Raw genomic sequence first — 19,161 nt, forward strand, 5'->3', positions numbered from 1 at the left:
CGGACACAAAACAAACATTTATTAGCATACAAATACGTGAACTGAACTCTCCTGCGTGCCCTTCATTATTCAATTCAAAAATCATGTCTACCACACAAAAAAAACATCCAAACAATACACACACACACACACAAACAAAGAAAAGATGATTGGATTACGGGGGAAAGAAAGAACTTCAGGTTTGTTCATCAGTTGTGTCAGGAGGAGGAGTTGCTGCTGCTTTCTTGCGGTTATCATCCGCTATTTTCTGGAACTCCTTCTCACTCGCTGCTATGAGTTTCTTCACGATATCAAATGTTGTCAGCTTTATACTGTAAACAACATGAACAAAAAAAATGTTGGCTGGCTTCTTCACATTAGTCTATATATATATAAATAAGAAACTTACCTGCTGTTTGGCATGCTTTTCAGGGCATTGGGGACAAACCCACGGTACAATCCAATCACTCCTTCACGCTCAATTATACCTATCAATCATTTTTTAGGATAAACCGAGGTCAGTCACCCGAAACTTATCTATTAAAAAGCACATAAGTATGCCTTTTCAACTTCTTACCTGAGAAGGCGTCTAATACTGATTTATAGGGAGTACCCTTCAATTGCATCTGTCTTCTAATGGTATCCAACGGATAGCAAGTACCCGTAGCAATAGCAGCAGCTACCACTGCTGTTAGTAGAGATGCCTGTGTCTTCTTTTGATACTTCTCTGGCAAAGATTTCTTTACCCTGCATCCCGAGTGTTTTAATAATAATGTAAACAAACCTTCACTGAAACATTTTGCAGGGGGTAACTGTTAGCAGCAGACTTACAGATCAAAGACGCAGAAGTTGAGGGCAATGTAAGGAGCTATACTTAAAAGCGAAGGACCCAGACCGTTATAAAATGATGCAACTCCTTCCTCCCTCAGCATGTTCAAGGCTACCTACATGTGACATGTTTGCGTTTTCTTAAAAATATTTTTGAAGAGTTTATGGAGCTTTCTTTAGAGTTGGTCTAAAATCTAATTACCATACCTGGGACATGGTTCGATACCCCGGTTCAACAGCTAACCTCAACCTCAGCACATCTAAAGGATATGTTATCTGCATAAAAACATAAACAGATTCTTAAAGATATTTAAGATTTTTCGTGAGACTAGATGAAGTAGATAAACAAGACTAATTACCAGAGTAGAGGTCATGCCAGCACAAGCACCAGCCCCAAGCCTTCCAAGAACAGACAATTGACCGTCTTCTCCCCTAAAGAGTTTCTGAATTTTTTTAAAAAAAAACATAAATGTGCACAGTGATCAGACGGGTTCTGAAACTTGTGAAATGAAAAGCAGAATCAGATGTTACAAAGATCACATACCTTGTATGTTTCATATGCAAACAACTGGACCGCGCTATAAGGCACAATCCTTATCACCTGGAATATTCAAAAAGACTTAAGATTTTGAGCAATCATCAAAATCCACTAAATCACACACAGCCTTTTGTCTAAAGAGATTGTAAGTACCTGAGGCAGGTTTCCTTTCCAATAACCTTTAACACCTTCTTCTCTTCCAATAAGCATAATCGCCTGTAGGTATATATTACAAAACCAAATCAACAACGAGTTTACTTACAATAAGAAGAAACAAATCCTCTACATTACATGATCTTGGAGGATATTATATACCTCTATGAAGCCAATAGCCTTCTTAGCACTTTGTTGCCCAGCTCGAACACCATGTGTCTATAATAATTATAAATAAGACGTCTGTCAATTAGATTGTAAGAATCAATAAATATTACAGTATGTCTGTAAGAAGACACAGTCACGCTAGTTAAAGAAAAGAAAGAACAGAATCACCCTAAACCCATACCACAAAGGTTCTCTTAAGAGATAACTTTGTGACTTGGGAGATAATGAAATTCACAGCATCATCAACATCATCTCATGGAAAGATCCAAACAAGTTGTTCAGACCATATCTACTACATATGTATCACAGACTCTCTTTTTTTTTTTGTCATCACAGTCTAGTTTCTAATTTTTTTTTTGATCAAACAGTCTAGTTTCTAATTAAAGTATGAGATATATTACTCAATACAGAATATAAACTAGTCCAAAAACGACGGCGTACTGTTATGCTGTCACACCAGTATACTAACTTTTTTTAAAAAAAATATTAAAAACAAAAAAAAAAAGGAAAAGAAAACACGTGCGACAAAACCTTGAAGTTGTTGAGAGAGAGCCTACCTGCATAAGGAGCTTTATACGGTCAAGCGGCGCCGTCACTGACTTTGCGGCGGCTCCGGCGAACGCTCCGGCGAAAAACAGAGCTGCATCCTTCGGTACAAATGACAAAAGAGCGACGGGGTTTTTCAACAGCTGAGCCGAAGTAGGCGCGAATACGTCGTCCTCTTCCTTGGTGGGAATCACCACCGAAACGGACGCGAAAGCTCCACCAGATTCCCTCCGATCTCTCCTAATCGCAACCGATAAGGAGGCGAAATTGCTCAGAACGCCACCGCTTCTTGTGTTCCCTCTCGACGGCAGCCTCCATGAAGGTTCAGTAGTGAGAGCGAAATCAGAGGTCTTGAGAGAAGGGATGCTACGGAATTGAAGTAGAGATTTCTCTTCTCCCATGGCTGGCGGATTAGCAAATGTCTGATTCTTCTTCTTCTTCTTTTTTTTTTAAGTTCACGCCTGAGATTTTTAATTGCACAAACCGGAGTCCAATGTATAAATTGTCTTCGGTGATGGCATTCTTGTAAATAAATAAGTGGGCTCCGTTGGGCCAGACTTTATACATCTCATTAAGATAAATGCTTTGTGGCCTCCTTAACAAAAGATGACGGGTCGAGACCAGACCAGACCAGCCTGTCCGAACCGACCATAATTTGGATTTAATTAAGAGAATATTTTTAGATATAAAAAAAAAAAGAAAAAGAAGAAAAGAAATTGTCAATCTACCGTTCAACGTGACGATGAAGAAAGAGAAGAGAAGCCGACCCATCGTTCAAATCTCAGGGTCCTTAAGATCATCAACCCCAAACCTGCTTCTTAGGGGTTTTAAACTTGTCCAAATCATTTTTTCTCCCCCCCCAATCGCTATAGATGTCGCTCCCCGATTCTTCTTCCTCTTCTTCTCCGCCTGTGACCCGCGAAGAAACCGGTTATATCCGTTTTGAACACGGCCAAGATAACGGCTTTGACCATCGTGATCGACCTCCATGGAACCGCTCCGAGTACGATTATCGCCATGGGAGCATCGTTGCATCGGAGAACCCGAGGAATACCTCGACGTCTTCCGAAGATCCTTGGTCTTGCGTTGTCGTCGTCGCTACCTTCTGTGTCTTCGGTGAGATATTTAATTTTCCAATTAACTTACCCTCTGTGTGTGTGTGAATGTGTTTTTGATTGTTCATCTTCTGCTCAGTGTCGATGACTTTGATTTTGGGGCTTTACGGAACAACGAACGTGTGGTTGGGACCAAACTCCTCCTTCCTCATTAAGCCAACTTCGGTTTTCGTCCAAACTGTCATTGTACGTTCACTACCCTCTTTGCATTTAGGATCCACCATTGTTTAATTTTCTGATATCCTGTTTTCTCAAGGTGGAAGAATTAGGGAATAAGGGATCCGGTTTGATGCTCTACGGATTAAACCAACCCCCACAGCTCCATGTCCTGGCCAATTGGTCTGAAGTCCACTATTTAGCTGTGCCTAATGATTCTTACAAGGTTTCTTCTCTACCTGCCCGCCCTTTTATTATTCTCATCTATGGAACTGGTGTCTGATGCATTTTTGTTTTTGCTATTTTTATTCAGTATTGGATACAGTATCTGAACAAGGGGTCACGCGTTAAAGTTTCTTACAATGTTGAATCTCTGGGCTCTTCCCTCTATCTTGTGATTGCCCAAGGTACTTTTGGCAGAGAATCCTCTTTGTATTCATTTTCTCTTGTGTATAACTACCTCATTAACTTAGATAGTGCTTACTTGAATATATTACAAGAGTATATTGGTGAAATCTTTGAGTTTGATGATGTTTTGGGATTCATTGAGAAACGTGATCTCAAAACAGCATGATGTACTTAGTTATTTTATGCTTTTGTAATTTAAGGTGTGGATGGGCTCTCCGAGTGGGTGCAAGACCCTACGCGTCCAGACACTACATTATCATGGCATCTCATCTCTGGTTAGTTAGTGACCGAGGTTTTAAACATGATAGTTTTTTTTATTCTGAGTATTCTTGTATGAGATCACTCACACTTTACCTCATTTTATTTTTTGGCAGATAGTGGTTTCATTGAGCAGGACATAACTAAGTCGTCGAGTTATTACATTGCAGTGGGCAACGTATACCTGAATGAAGTCAAGGTAATAGCTGAAGCAGCTTATGATGTTATATGCTTCAACTTTGTTTGTAGGTTAACTTCTCTCCTATACAATGTGAATGGCTTTCCTTTGTAATAGAAACCTGGTTTCCAGTAGTTGACTGCCATCGGTTTATAATCCCAACTAGCTCTTCTTTTTTCTCTCTGATTATGCCTATCACTCTCACACAATGTGAATGGCTTTCCTTTGCAATATCTACGTTTTTCAGGCTACGATAGACATTCAAGTTGAAGGGGTATTGTATGATACTACCAATGCTTATTACAAATGCACGTTTCCTAACGACAAGTGCACTTTAAGTGTTCCATTATTTGGAACTAATGCTGCTGTACTAACCTCACCAGGTCCAAAGCTGGTATGCTATCCATATCTTGTCTTGCTTTTTCATTCTCCCTTTTAGAAGATATCACATGATTCAGAATCCAACAATCTCTTCTTGTTGTTGTTGTTGTTGTTCAGAATACTTCTAAGAATGAGTTCTGTGCAAAGCTCTCGTACGAGCCAAGGTGGATTGCCTACATAGTTTGCATGGGTAATGTCCTTTTTTTCATTGCATGAGTCATATAAACGGATCTTGTCGTTGGGCTTTATCATAAACTTTTGGTTTTTGTTCCCTTGGACTATTGTTGCAGTTGTAGTGACAGCACTCTTGTTGATTTTATCTAGTGTCTTCAATAAAAGACAACAAGCAGTCCCCGAAAACGAGGAAACAGCTGATGAGAATGATGATGTAGCTCCTCTGATTCCTGGAAAAGACGATGATAATTCGAGCTGGTGCTCGTCATACAGCTCAATCTTGACAAGCACTGAGGAACTAGAAGGTGCACACGGAGATGGCCAGAGCAGTACAAGATATCTGTGTGCGATTTGCTTTGATGCGCCTAGGGACTGTTTCTTCCTCTCTTGTGGACACTGCGTTGCTTGCTTCCAATGCGGGACACGGTAATAAATTATCCATTTATTCTTAAGTGTTATTTTGTGTTGGTTTCAAATCAGATGGGTATGAAGATGTTATGAAAAATGCAGGATAGCTGAAACATCGGGATTCTGCCCGGTATGTCGGAGGAAGATCAGGAAGGTGAAGAAGATCTTCAACGTCTAACAAAATCAAAAGTCCAGAGGGAATCAAATAACACACAGTGCGCAGGTTGTGATGTTTTTTTTTCTTTTTGTTGTTGTTGTTTTTCTCGCATTACCATATTTGTATAGAGGTAAAAGAGTGTGGAAAGAAGGGGATAGAGAAAGACCCAAGATGGTTGGTTTTATTGGGTCTGTGTATATGATGATGTGGACTCTTAACATTTCGGTTTGGTTGTACTTCTTGTAACCATATTTCATGGAGCCCGGTTAAGTAATTGGTTTGCACGTAGCAGCGTAATTTCATTAAAATGCAGGTTAAATGGTTTGGGCTTGTTAAAATGCAATTTAATGATAGATATACAGAAGAGTGGCACGTGTCAAATGATGAATGGAGCGGACACATAATCTCACTGTTCTATTTCATTATAATAATAAAATCAGCCTGAATTTTGCATTCCGGTAACAAACAAACAACAAATCGAGACCTCTTTCTTCTTCTCTGTGCTTCCTTATTACGTTACGCCTATCAATTCGTCTCCAGATCGCAGGTTTCCTTCTCTCTCTCTATTGTCCATCACAGTTTCTGCTACTGATGTGTTGATCCTGACTTCAAATTCGCCTCATATGTTGATGAAATTCTCTAGATCTCGTCTTCGAGGAAGCCTGCGTGCGTGCGTGCTAGATATTCTCCACCTTTTAATTCTAGATCTGTAAGCTACCGACCCATCCTCCCTCCTCTTCTTCGTCATTGCGTTTTCGTGAGATTTATGTTCAGTTTCTGCCCTTTCTTCTGATTAGATCGTTGAATCTCTTCACTCGTTCGTTTACACGTTTGGTGGTATCTCTAATCCATAGAATGTATCCAAATATTGAATATATTCTCCAAAACTTATTCGTTTGGACTGTGTATATGTATCACAGAAGTCATTTGTAAACACTTATTGTTGTCACTTTTAATGGATCCTGATTCTCAACTTATTTCCACACGTGGCAGTGAAAAGTAGAAGCAGCTGATTCCTGGAACCAACCATGATGTCCTTCGAAATGAATGACCGCAAAAGTATGTCTACATTCTCTAATCCTTACTTGTTGAAGAGATAATTGTTACTTAGTTTTATAGGCTAATCTTTCTTTAGCGAGTCGAACACTGATACGTTACGTTGTTACTATTAGATAACCCATTTGTTTTCAGTTTCTCTTACTACCAGCGTTCAAGTTCATTCCCACTTGACTTTACTTTTGCTATGTGCTTTGAAACAGAAATTGGGTTAGGGCTGACAGCCTTTGGAGTCTTTTTCTCCTTTTTGGGAGTAGTCTTTGTCTTTGATAAGGGCTTACTTGCCATGGGAAATGTAAGTACCTCCCTCCAAACTATATCTTTTTGATTATTCTTGCTCCTTGTTTACTGATCACTCAGTTTCTTTCTTCTCTGCCTCTTCTTTTAGATTCTTTTCATCTCTGGGGTTAGTCTTACCATTGGCCTCAAGTCTACCATGCAGTTTTTCACCAAGCGTCAAAACTATAAGGTCCCTTTTGATTTCTATTTTTTCTCTTAGTTTCTCTGGGGTGTTTACATACTTTTTTTCCACTCAGGGAACAATTTCTTTTGGGGCCGGCTTCTTCTTTGTAGTCATTGGATGGCCTATCCTGGGAATGATGTTGGAGACCTATGGCTTTTTTGTTCTCTTCAGGTCCCTTCTCTTCTTTCTTACTTGTTCTGTTCTGCATGTGGAACCATAGACCGTTAGTAACGTTGTTTTCTGTTTCAGTGGCTTCTGGCCAACCTTGGCAGTTTTCGCACAGAAGATACCCGTTCTCGGTTGGATCATTCAGCAACCTTATATAAGATCGGTATGTGTCTAATTCAAAATTCAGTGCGAATGAAAACTTATTGGGAATTGTCTCAAGAAGTCTGACCATGTGGGCAATGATACTCTTCGACCCCAAGGATAAAACATGCTGTTACTCTCTAATGTTACCAATAGGATAAACAAAGCGTACATTTTAGCTTCTCTTGCTTTGTGAGAATGATGCATAAATCTCATCCCAGCTCATATAATTCCCAGTTTCACCTTCACGAATTATAATAGATGATTCTCTCTCTTTGATTCTGATGATCTTAATTTTCTAGGTCTAGTGTTTTCTTAGTTTCCATCAACTTCAACTTATTAACCGGTTGCACATTCTGCTTATTATTGAATAATGTGGTTGATTGGCTTTTTTTTTTGTATGATGGACAGTTCTTTGACAAGTACCGGGGCAAGCGTGTGCCCGTCTAGTCCTCGACCAAGTTGAGAGAGAATTCACTGAGCTAGAGATGCAGCAGAACAAACGATTGAAATATTTTGGAAGGAGAGGTTTTGTATGCTTGTCCACAACTTCTGTAGAAACGTAAACCCGTAGGAGAGAGAAAATAGCGTGGAGCAACTTGAAGCTTTGTACTTTTAAAAGACTAACTCAGTGACTTAATGCTGGATTGTAATCGTGTTTTGGTTCAACTTCTTTTTTAATTTTTTGATTGCATACATAACAAAGTCTCCCACCACATCTATACTTACAAATATAAACTAACCCTTAAACTAACTATTTAGTTACGCCCAATTTAAAGCATATCTAATATCGAATTATATTATTATATTTATCATCGAACCATGTATTAACAAAACACATAAAGTAATCAATTATATACATCATAATTTGGGACATTAATCCACCCCCACTATCTCGAGACAATCATTATTATTCAATACTGGTTTACTAACCGGTTCAATATATGTTAGTATTAGATTAGCGACCATATAACTTTATAAAAATGTTTAATATAAGATAGTTTTACTATTTCAAAACATATCTACTAAACATAAGAATTAGTTGTTCAATCAACCATTTTTTATTTTGATATATTCATATTGATGAAATTTAAATATTGGAATACATATCATAACAATAAGTATATTAAAAATTTGTCATAAAGTTCAACATACACTTTTAAAAATAATACGCCATAAATATAGATTTATTATAACTAATATATTTATATATGTATTAATAATATTCCTAAAATCTAGCATTCAAACAAACCAAATATTTCTCAATTTCATCAAGTTATAAAATGTTGTGTAGCAATAACAAGAAAACTGAAAAAATCTAATGATAATATACAAAATCTGATTATATTAATATTTTGTTTACTATTATAGATATCTATATTATTAAAATTTAAATACTTTTTTAGAAATATGTTTTTCATCTTAGTAATTACAACTTATACCACTGAATTAATAATTATTAATTAATTAACCACAAATAAATTGTTAGATTATTTTCTATCCAAATATATCGAATTAATTTCAATTTAATATTTTCTCGATGATAAACATAGAAGTGGAATCTATTTAGCATATAAAAAATTTAGAGACATATATATTTATCTTATTAAAACATAAATACATTTAATTTTGGAAATATATATACGTAAACATAATAATTGATGTTTTAACTTATAAATAAATACATCAAAATGGTTATTATAGTTAAAAATATGAATTGACATATACGTTATATAAATAATATTTTAATTGGTTTTGTATTCAATCGTAATACGAGAAATTTCACACAATCTATCACAAATATTATATATTACAAATCAAACAACAGCCGTATGAATGCATATTTTTGCAACCATTACATTTTTGTATTATGAATAATTTATATGTCTATTTTATTTAAACAACCCATATACGAGGTGCACGGTTCAATCTCTAGTGCATTATTAGTTCACAAACCAACATGCACTTAATGAGTAGTTAATATACAAAATCTCAGTGTACGCTTAAGCGTACGATCTTTCTATGCTTGTTTTCCATTAGCCAGGTTGAATTCAATTAAAAAAATGAACATCATTTTTAAAAAAATTTGAGTAGTCTATACTCAATAGAGTATGCTCTTGGACTTTACGTAATCAATAATGATCGAAGTCAAGTAGTCAAAGACCAAGTTAGAATTATTGGGCCGCCTGCTGACTGAGTTGAAAAATCTATTGATTTCAAATACGAGGCATACCTTCCTTTTCATCATCAGCCGCATATTTATTTATTTTTATCGCTCATAAACTTCTATTTTCAGATATTTTAAATGAATTTTCAGTATTTTAAATAACATTTGTTTTGAAAACATAAAATAAATTGTATAAGTATAAATATCTATCATAGCCCCAATTGCTCAATAATGACTGGCTATTAATTGTCCAAATAAAAAAATTTAAAGATGTTATTATGAAAAAGATGCTTTCCATAAATTTTGAAAACATGCAATTAATTTTCTGCCAACATTTTTGTTTTCTATTTGTCTTTTAGGCAACAATTAATGGGGACTAGAGCGACAGTCGTGGATTCTATGAGGTCCAGTTACATTTCTTGGTGTCAGACGATTTTTTTCCCATAAATGAATACACAATTAATAAGGAAAAAAGATTTTGTATAGTTAAGAAGTTAAAAATAAAGTTTTGTAAAAAAGGGTATACTCTTTGAAAATATAAAACAATGATTAATATTTGGTTTAAAACTCTTTTAAGATGTGTTTGATAGCGTTACATATTCGATTATTAGCAGTGCAATGGTTTTAAGCCCACTAAACATGTGTGTTAACCTCAAAATCCAAATCGCGTGTTCTTAATATAGGCCGTCCGATGAGAGCCAGTCCCACTAATCCCATAGAAAATGCATTATAATATCTATTAATAATAACGAAATAAAAGAAAATATATTTGTTTATTACACACCGCCACAGACTCTCAGTATAAAGGCGATATCTAAGATAGGCGAGGATGGGCCAGAAATCAATCTTCTTCCCATTTCTCCACAAAACTTAATTATTATTCTCTCTCTGATTCCGATAATGGAAGGATCAAGCGTCGTGGCGGTTTACGGTAACGGTGCGATAACGGAGGCTAAGAAATCTCCCTTCTCCGTTAAGGTCGGTCTGGCTCAGATGCTCCGCGGCGGCGTTATCATGGACGTCGTCAACGCCGAGCAAGCCCGCATCGCGGAGGAAGCCGGTGCTTGCGCCGTCATGGCTTTGGAGCGCGTTCCCGCCGATATTCGCGCTCAGGGAGGCGTCGCTCGGATGAGCGATCCCCAGATGATTAAGGACATCAAGCAGGCCGTTACGATTCCGGTGATGGCCAAGGCCAGGATCGGTCATTTCGTGGAGGCGCAGATCCTCGAAGCGATCGGAATCGATTACATCGACGAGAGCGAGGTGCTGACCCTCGCCGACGAAGACAACCACATCAACAAGCATAACTTCCGGATCCCTTTCGTCTGCGGCTGCCGCAACCTCGGCGAGGCTCTGAGGAGGATCCGCGAAGGCGCGGCGATGATCAGGACGAAAGGTGAGGCTGGGACTGGGAACATCGTGGAGGCCGTTAGGCACGTGAGGTCTGTTATGGGTGACATCAGGGTTTTAAGGAACATGGATGACGACGAGGTCTTCACTTTCGCCAAGAAGCTTGCCGCTCCTTACGATCTCGTGATGCAGACCAAACAGCTTGGCCGTCTTCCCGTGGTTCAGTTCGCCGCAGGTGGAGTCGCTACTCCGGCGGATGCGGCTCTCATGATGCAGCTTGGATGCGACGGTGTCTTCGTGGGTTCAGGTATCTTCAAGAGCGGTGACCCAGCTCGTAGGGCGCGTGCGATTGTTCAGGCGGTGACTCATTACAGTGACCCGGAGATGCTTGTGGAGGTCAGCTGTGGGCTTGGGGAAGCAATGGTTGGGATTAATCTCAACGATGACAAGGTTGAGAGGTTCGCTAACCGCTCTGAGTGAAACCAAACAAATGGTTTAAATTTCAGACAGAAATGGTTTCAGACCATTTTTGCTTGCAGTAATCTCAAAAAAAAAAAGAAAAAGATGATATTTGATAGTTTGTTGTATCATTTCGTGTTTGCCTTATATATCTTTGATTAGTGTTTTTTTTCTCAATGTAATCGATTTCTTCCATTTGCAAGAACAAGTTGTCATCAGTTATAATAAGAATAATAATCTACTATTCTCTCTGCATCTATTAATTTTGATGATTGAAATGTTCTTCAGAGTCCATTGATGTTTGAGCTTATGGCTGAACCTGTTGTTCAGATTATGGAAGTTATGCCATTAGGTGTATTAGACACTGGGGCACCATCTTAGTATCAGGTTAATTACATAAAAGAGTGAAACTTGTTTGATTTTTTTTTGGGAAATGAAATCTACCTCATACTGAGCTGTTTCAAACAAGTGTTTTTGGATTAGATTCTCATGGCCTCTAAAGTTGGTATCTCATCGTGTGGTCCCAGCCACTAACAGAGGAAGATAATATGGTCTATGGCTAGAGAGAGATGGGCACATTGTAGACTTACACATGTTAGTAGAGTGTAAGAATAGAGAGGGATTCATGATTTGTACATCAATGCTTCGCGTTGCCATCAAAGCAGTGGGCAGTAATATAGTTGATCATGAATCTTTCGTGTTTGTGTTGAGGCTCCCAAAATGTTTTACGGTAACAGGTCCGATCCAGCAATCAGGCCTATAATTGAAGCGCAGTTAATGTGGGCTTTTAGTTACAACTTGATATTTGGGCTATTATCCACTATTCAAATATAAGTCGAAGGTAGTGAACAAAGAAAAGAGCGGGGTGAACAATTTGGATCGGCAATGTGCGTAATATTTTGAGTCAAAGAGACTTTTAGTACCATAAATACGAGAATAGTAGTAGTTTCAGTAAATTTGTCTAAGACTAAAGTCAAAATGATTAATCATGGCAGCGAATTTCGAGTTAAGAGGAGCTCGTAGAGAGGTTGTTATTTCAATCGCTTGCATTTTTCTCACCACCTAATTTTTTGACTCTTTCAACTGCTTAATTCCCTCTTAATCTTTTTTGTATAAATACCTGTTCAACCCTCATGCAGTGGAGATGTTGACAGAGAATAATTGTTGTTGTTACTTACTTTGTCAACGAATTAGAGACTAACCCATGCTTCTCTTTCGTTTTTTCTCCTAAAAAGTATATTATTACATTTACGTAGATGTGTTTTAATAACTCCAACCTTTTTTTTGGTGTAATAATAACTTAACCTTTGGCTATAAACTATTGGCCCCTTCCGTCTAAAGAAAAATAGTCAAAATTTCAGTAAAAAATACTTATCATAGACAAACAAACAAAAATATGAACGAGTGACTTGGTAATGAGTGGATATACATGAGAATAAAAATCTATAAAAAGGCAAATGATCAAATCTAGAGCCGGAACTCTAGAAAAGCCACGTGAGCAACTATATGGTGGGCGTTTACACGTAGAATATAATATACTTTTGTATATATGAGTAAACAATTTGATTATTCAATATCCTTTGTGCTTAATTTCACATTTTGTTTCTCATTAGAAAACTATAATCTCAGCCGACGGTATTGCAAACTATATAACGTGTGAGTCCACGTGTGATGACAGGTGGGAGCGAAGTCATGTAAAATATTTGCTTAGTTTTCAACACGGTAACAAGTGGACCACTTCGCCGACTATATTATTACCCTTTTCTTGTGTGCAATTTATTTTTCTTTTTACTTCAAAATCCTTTTATACACAAAACCATCTTCAGGTCCACACATAATCTTTAGATAGCTTATTGATTCACTGTTAATATATCTTAATTTGTCCCATTAATACTTCCATTTCTATCATTTTGTATCATATGCACTCACGCGGCTTTAAGATGTACTAGCATGTTTTGGGGGAATCTGACAGCTGTATAATTCATACCAAGTTATATAGAAATGCACACTGGATCCAGAAAATAACAAAGATGCATATTACATATACAGCCACTGGGGGAGCTAGCCTAACTTTTTAGGAGAGTCAAACTCAGAATTTACAAGGGTTAATAAGCTTTTTTGCAATATTTTCACAGTTTTTTTCTTAAATACAAGTCAAAACAATTTTACAATTATAAAATCCACATGGGTCAACTGACCCAGGTGCCAAAGGGCTGGTCTTGTTTTCTACATCGGCGAGAAACTAAATAAGCATGTTAGAGCACCTCCATCAGTGTCTCTAAGCTGAGGTTTTAAGGAAAAGTTAACAAAAAAAATAAATCAAAAAGGATAATAAAGGAACCAGTGTCCCAAAATGTTTTACGGTTAATTATTCTTATATATTCAGTAACTATAATCAGGTATTATATTTTAATGAACTTTTATTGTCAGCGACCTACTTTCTTATATTGAAAGGAACTTTAGATGTCTATTGTCTACTAACTTAATTTGTATAAGAACAATAAAAAACCTCGTGTAACTGTTGGTTTATATTTGATCTCTCGCTCTAGCTAGTAATGACACTTATTTGTGTGTGGATGACATATTTTCCAGAGGGCACTGGTCTAATTCTAGAAGCATGTATACACTGATACATCCAGTACGTCATTGCATATTTTCTGTCAACCAATAATTTACTACTTCGTGAATATTTTGATATAAAATCAAAATTATATAGAAGGAACATTACCAAAACTATGGACAAGGGAAAATCTAGTCGGTCAATTGACCATAAAGGTCATAATGATTATTTATTTTGAGGTTTTAGAAAAATAATAAAAAATAATTTAAAATCAGGTGCTACTCGTAAGCGTGACGAAATAGTAACGCAGTATTATATAAAGATTATATTTATTTATGGTAATAAATAAACATGAGACCGTTGAATTGCCGCCTCAATAGACGAAAAACTGAAAGAAGAAAAAATGAAGCAAAAAAATAAACATCTAGAATCCCAAAATTAAGAAGGATATATGGTTTTCTTTAGTTAGCTGCTTTAATTAAACCTAGCATCAATTATATCTTAATCTAAAATATTAGTGTTCGTAGTTTATTCCACAAAATATTTTTATTTCTATAGTATATCAATTATTTAAATTAGAGAGAAAAAAACAAAAAACTATACTTCAATTGTCTCTCGACGATTTCACACCTTCTTTTCACACCACCTGATAGATTATATTAAAATCTCGCTTTCTCTTCTTCCTCTCTATCTTCTTCTCCTATTTTCCAAAGAAACTCCTCTTCATTTATAAAGAACCCACAAAAAGTATCTCATTCTCTTTACGTCACAAAGACTTTGATCCCAAATAATGGACCGACGTAACCCTTTCCATCATCACGAACATCAACTTTATCACTTGATCCAACAGCAACAGCTCCCTCTACCGCCGCAGAGCACGATGGCTGCGATGGATTCTGGTGGCGGAGGAGGTGAGAGAATCCCTCAGTGGAGCATAGAGGAGACAAAGGAGCTTTTGGGTATAAGAGAAGAGCTCGATCAGACTTTCATGGAGACCAAACGTAATAAGCTACTTTGGGAAGTCGTCGCCGCTAAAATGGCCGACAAGGGTTTTGCCCGAAGCGCAGAACAGTGTAAGAGCAAGTGGAAGAACCTCGTCACTAGATACAAGGTTACCTGGCTTCAACTATCTATCTTTTTATATTTTTCTCTATATTCTCTTTTTATATATACACTCATTAATGTTTTTCTATGATCATGGTTACAAGAATATGCATCATAAGTACAAGCCATGTTCCATCATTCTAAAATTATGACTATGTGTATATATGTATTGTTTGATTATTTCATCTGTGGTAAGATTGACTAGTATGCATATTGAAAACCTAATCTATATATGGTGTATGTATAGATATATGAACGATATTACATAAACATCAATTTATGAGTTTAACCTAATGTCCTAGGTTGTTTAGAATATTAATTACCATGCCATTTATAGTAACAAGTAACGCGTTTTTCGCTGAATTTCATGATGCAGCATTATGTTCACATTTTGATCCGTTATACAATAATATCTCTCTTTTTCTTGTCATACTAGTATTTCACATGGTAACTGTACGTAAGTTATATCTCGTGTTCACAAAATTCCACAAAAAAAAAAAATCAATTACCGTTATCTATAACGGATGCATGACCTTATTAAGAGGCGTCCTTTACTAATCACATGATAGTTGAATACGTCTGCATATATATAGTTATACATCATACGTTAAGTACAAGTCAATAATAAAAGTAATAGATGAACATCTTTTATACGAGATTACTAATTCGAGTTAAGCTACTTGGTCACTTAGATAGGAACGGGTATATAGCATACAATAACAGTCACATATTTACATGCATAGAAACATATTTTGTGTGTATGTACTAGTATATAACATATTGAATATGTATGGGACAGGCGTGTGAAACGACTGAACCAGAAGCTAGTAGGCAGCAGTTCCCATTCTACAGCGAGATCCAATCGATTTTCACAGCAAGAATGCAAAGAAATTTGTGGTCAGAGCCCACAGAAGGAAGCACTTCTTCGAAGAGAAAACACCATCAGTTTTCATCTGACGAAGAGGAAGAAGATCAAGTTGAGGAGCCAAATCAAGACATCAACGAGGAACTCTTGTCTTTCATCGAGACAGACAAGAAAGAGGCAGAAGTGATTACTACTAGTACTTCTACTGATCCAAGAAAACGTGTGAAAAAAGGAAAAGGTATATTTACAGGTAGTACCAAAGCTGAAACCGCGGGTAGTACATTGAAAGAAATATTGGAGGACTTTATGAGGCAAACGGTGAAGATGGAGAAAGAATGGATAGCTTCATGGGAGATGAAGGAGAGAGAGAGGGAGAAGAGAGAGCACGAGTGGCGGAGGAGAATGGCTGATCTAGAGGAGGAGAGAGCTGCTGCGGAGAGGAGGTGGATGGAGAGAGAGGATGAGAGACGGTTGAGAGAAGAAGCTAGGGCTCGGAAGAGAGATACACTCATTGATGCTTTGCTTAATAAGCTTAATAGAGATCACAATGATGATCATTATCAAGGCTTTTAAATATTGTTTTCTAGCTATTTGATTTAAGCATGGGATCACTTAGCTAGTTCTTTAGTAACTTCAATCTCATTTTATTAATGTTTGTTTTATTTAGTATATGAATAGTTGAGTTGAAAACCACAAATCCTAGTTTGCTCTCGTAGAATGCTTTAATTTCCTGGGGTTTTTGTTTTGGGGTTTTAGGTTCATAATCTATGAGTTTTTAAATCAGTTACCCTCAAAAATGTGTTTTTAAATCAATTGTTGTACAAAAGTGAGCTTTTGAAAATAGTACTTCTGATGCATTTAGTGGTAACTAACCTCAAAATAAGAGGAAATGTGAAAATCTTGGACCTATAATAGAACGAGTAAAACGAGCATATCCAAAAGCAAATTGGTTTACTATTTTTAGCTACTTTGATCTGCTAATAATAGTGTTCCATGGTTATTAATTAATCAGTCGTTAAACAAAAAGTAAGTAAAAGTCCGCCTTGTTACAAAATTCTAAACTCACATTTGTCACACATTATTACTTCACCGCGTTATCTGTGTATTAACTCACATATATATAACGTTTTTTTTTCTCTAGTAGTTTTTTATTATTGTATTATTTCTTTCTTCTCTTGCAACAGCCAGCTACCAAACAGATCGCAACACAGTTAAAAACTTTTTTTTTTTTTTTTTTTTGCTAAACTGTAAATATCATTAAGATGAGTAAAGAGCTTACAAAAAGATCTATGTTCTGAGCCATCTTGGCAAAAAAGAAGAAAAAACAAGATGGATCAAAATAAACTTAGAGAAGAGACTATCTTATCCACAAAGGCATTAGATAGTTGAATAGCTTCCTAAGTCTCCTAGCTGAGATGATGTTCTTCATCTCCTTATTAATGCCGTTAAAGACTGTTGCAGCTGGGATCGAAGTCTGGTTGTGGATGAGATTGTTTCTCTGCTTCCAAAGGTGGAATATAACGGTTTGCGCTGCAAGTTTCCTAAGAAGCGTGAGCTTCCGTGAGGGTGATGATCGAATCCAAGAGAGTAGTTCCGACCATGATGTGAACATTGTTGGTGGAGGCAGACATCTTGATAGTACTTCTCTCCATATATCAATGCTGTACTCGCAAGTCAACAGCAAGTGGTCTCTGGTTTCATCATGCGTGGAGCAGAAAGGGCAAGCAGGGGAAACGGGCATGCCCCAAGCTGCAAGTCTTGACCTTGTGGGCAGCCTATCATAGTTAGCTATCCACATGTTGAACGCGTGCTTCGGGATGGCTCCTTTGAACCAAACAATGTCTACCCAGTCCTTGAAACCGTGTCACATGGCGTTCACACTACTGTAATTTCGTAATACATTTATAATAAAGATATCATATTCATATAGACAAGGCTCATCCGCCGCGTCAATACAACTTGATAGAAACGTGGAGTAGACCCTCAAAGGTCACCAGTGCACTTTTGCATTTTTAATTAACTTTTAGTAAATAAAAATAAGTTGGTCGACTAAATCATATATTCATAATTCGAAGTTTAAATGAATTAGAATGGGAAGTTGTTAATGAATTTTACATGTGATTATGTGAAACTCGAAAAAAATCACAGAAATACAAAAAAAAGTCAAAGAAGTAACGGTACGTAGAAGGAGAGACCACAATTTGCACGTTAAATATTCCAAAGCTACGGGGCTCTACAAATTTTAGAAGAGAACTGATTCGGCCGTTTATGGAGATGAGTTATCCTAATAAAGTGAGAGCATGAAAGTCTTGAATGTCAAATTCGCGCATAGGATTTGACTGTTCCATAAAAGTATTTAATCCCGGCAGAATGAGAATACTCTTCGATATATTCGACCGCCTCTAAAGAAAACTAGCGCGTAACGTTGTTTGACTATCACAAACGCATACATTGTTTTGTCATCATAAACATCAAACTCGACTTGTATAGCCTTAGCTCACACATAACCTTTGAACGGTAAAAGACAATTTCTATTTTTCAAGCAATGGGGATGTAGCTCAGATGGTAGAGCGCTCGCTTAGCATGCGAGAGGTACCCCGATACCCCGCATCTCCAATTTTTAGCCTTCATTTCTAATTTATGTCTTCATTCTATAAATGAAACAATCAAACAAAGACTACTGATGAAAAGTATGTTGCAACATTTCCCACTATATGCATTATTAATTGCGAAAGTAGAAGCCTAATGATTTTTGTGTTGCCTTTAATAATTGATTTAATTATCATCAAACTGAAAATAACTAAAAGGAGCTATTGTTGGTTTTGTAAGCAACACCAACTATTGCTGGTGTAAGTTTATTTGATTTTCATGAGCCATTGACAAAATGAATATATATATATATATATATCTATTTCTCCGTTTACTCTGATGTTGATGGCCAAGATAACAATTCATCAACTATTTGTTCCTTAACTTTAAACGTCTTTGAAGAATGAATTATCGATTAGTGATTTAATTAACCCTTCTTATCAAATTAATATTCGCTTATATAATAACTCCATGTGTGTCAAGTAAGTCACTCTATGTTTGTTCTATATAATGTTTAAGCTTGACACCAAAGTTCTAGGTATAAAAGAATTTACGCAACACCTATTTTGATGTAATTTACATTTTCAACTGCTTAAAGCAATGAGTGATTAAAAAAAAATATGACTGTTGGCAAAAAAAAAATTAATGATTTTATGAAATTTATCACGATGGTTTTATTAAAAAAAGTAGCGAAAATTTATTCAAATCGCCATTTCTTCTGTTTGTATGGTTAAAAGGAAGACATATAAAGGATTTAGCCAAACAAAAGTTGATCTAATGAATGACAATGTG

At 36.6% G+C, this 19,161-nt stretch overlaps 5 protein-coding genes and 1 long non-coding RNA gene across 6 annotated transcripts; 5 read left to right on the plus strand and 1 right to left on the minus strand.

Annotated features, from left to right (window-relative positions):
- Window positions 1–2: 2 nt before the first annotated feature.
- Window positions 3–2,702, minus strand: LOC106427282 (thylakoid ADP,ATP carrier protein, chloroplastic). The gene is made up of 10 exons (XM_013868019.3): window positions 2,224–2,702; window positions 1,661–1,717; window positions 1,499–1,561; window positions 1,352–1,408; window positions 1,167–1,250; window positions 1,015–1,083; window positions 811–923; window positions 557–726; window positions 389–467; window positions 3–311 (listed from the first exon to the last, which is right to left on the minus strand). Exons 1-10 carry the CDS (start codon window positions 2,611–2,613, stop codon window positions 176–178), a joined length of 1,218 nt encoding a protein of 405 aa, XP_013723473.1. The 5' UTR covers window positions 2,614–2,702; the 3' UTR covers window positions 3–175.
- LOC125592588 lies at window positions 276–1,138 on the plus strand. The gene is made up of 2 exons (XR_007328447.1): window positions 276–496; window positions 586–1,138. It is a non-coding gene; the product is annotated as an uncharacterized LOC125592588 (long non-coding RNA).
- A 206-nt stretch (window positions 2,703–2,908) lies between the features above and the next one.
- Window positions 2,909–5,735, plus strand: LOC106427298 (E3 ubiquitin-protein ligase APD2). Its single transcript, XM_013868031.3, has 10 exons — window positions 2,909–3,328; window positions 3,407–3,513; window positions 3,584–3,709; window positions 3,797–3,890; window positions 4,092–4,166; window positions 4,266–4,348; window positions 4,575–4,721; window positions 4,826–4,898; window positions 4,999–5,308; window positions 5,393–5,735. The coding sequence occupies exons 1-10, from the start codon at window positions 3,085–3,087 to the stop codon at window positions 5,466–5,468; spliced, it is 1,335 nt and encodes a 444-aa protein (XP_013723485.2). The 5' UTR covers window positions 2,909–3,084; the 3' UTR covers window positions 5,469–5,735.
- A 111-nt stretch (window positions 5,736–5,846) lies between these two features.
- Window positions 5,847–7,973, plus strand: LOC106427307 (vesicle transport protein GOT1-like). Its single transcript, XM_013868039.3, has 8 exons — window positions 5,847–5,994; window positions 6,091–6,156; window positions 6,441–6,506; window positions 6,707–6,798; window positions 6,892–6,972; window positions 7,040–7,137; window positions 7,216–7,297; window positions 7,687–7,973. The coding sequence occupies exons 3-8, from the start codon at window positions 6,476–6,478 to the stop codon at window positions 7,723–7,725; spliced, it is 423 nt and encodes a 140-aa protein (XP_013723493.1). The 5' UTR covers window positions 5,847–5,994; window positions 6,091–6,156; window positions 6,441–6,475; the 3' UTR covers window positions 7,726–7,973.
- Window positions 7,974–10,180: 2,207 nt separating this feature from the next.
- Window positions 10,181–11,503, plus strand: LOC106427315 (pyridoxal 5'-phosphate synthase subunit PDX1.3-like). Its single transcript, XM_013868050.3, has one exon. The coding sequence runs from the start codon at window positions 10,343–10,345 to the stop codon at window positions 11,270–11,272; it is 930 nt and encodes a 309-aa protein (XP_013723504.2). The 5' UTR covers window positions 10,181–10,342; the 3' UTR covers window positions 11,273–11,503.
- A 2,953-nt stretch (window positions 11,504–14,456) lies between these two features.
- On the plus strand, window positions 14,457–17,176 carry LOC106442949 (trihelix transcription factor GT-3a). Its single transcript, XM_013884570.3, has 2 exons — window positions 14,457–14,922; window positions 15,715–17,176. Exons 1-2 carry the CDS (start codon window positions 14,602–14,604, stop codon window positions 16,351–16,353), a joined length of 960 nt encoding a protein of 319 aa, XP_013740024.1. The 5' UTR covers window positions 14,457–14,601; the 3' UTR covers window positions 16,354–17,176.
- Window positions 17,177–19,161: the final 1,985 nt, after the last annotated feature.

The sequence above is a fragment of the Brassica napus genome, chromosome A3 (assembly GCF_020379485.1).
Source record: "Brassica napus cultivar Da-Ae chromosome A3, Da-Ae, whole genome shotgun sequence".
Taxonomy (NCBI): Eukaryota; Viridiplantae; Streptophyta; class Magnoliopsida; order Brassicales; family Brassicaceae; genus Brassica; species Brassica napus.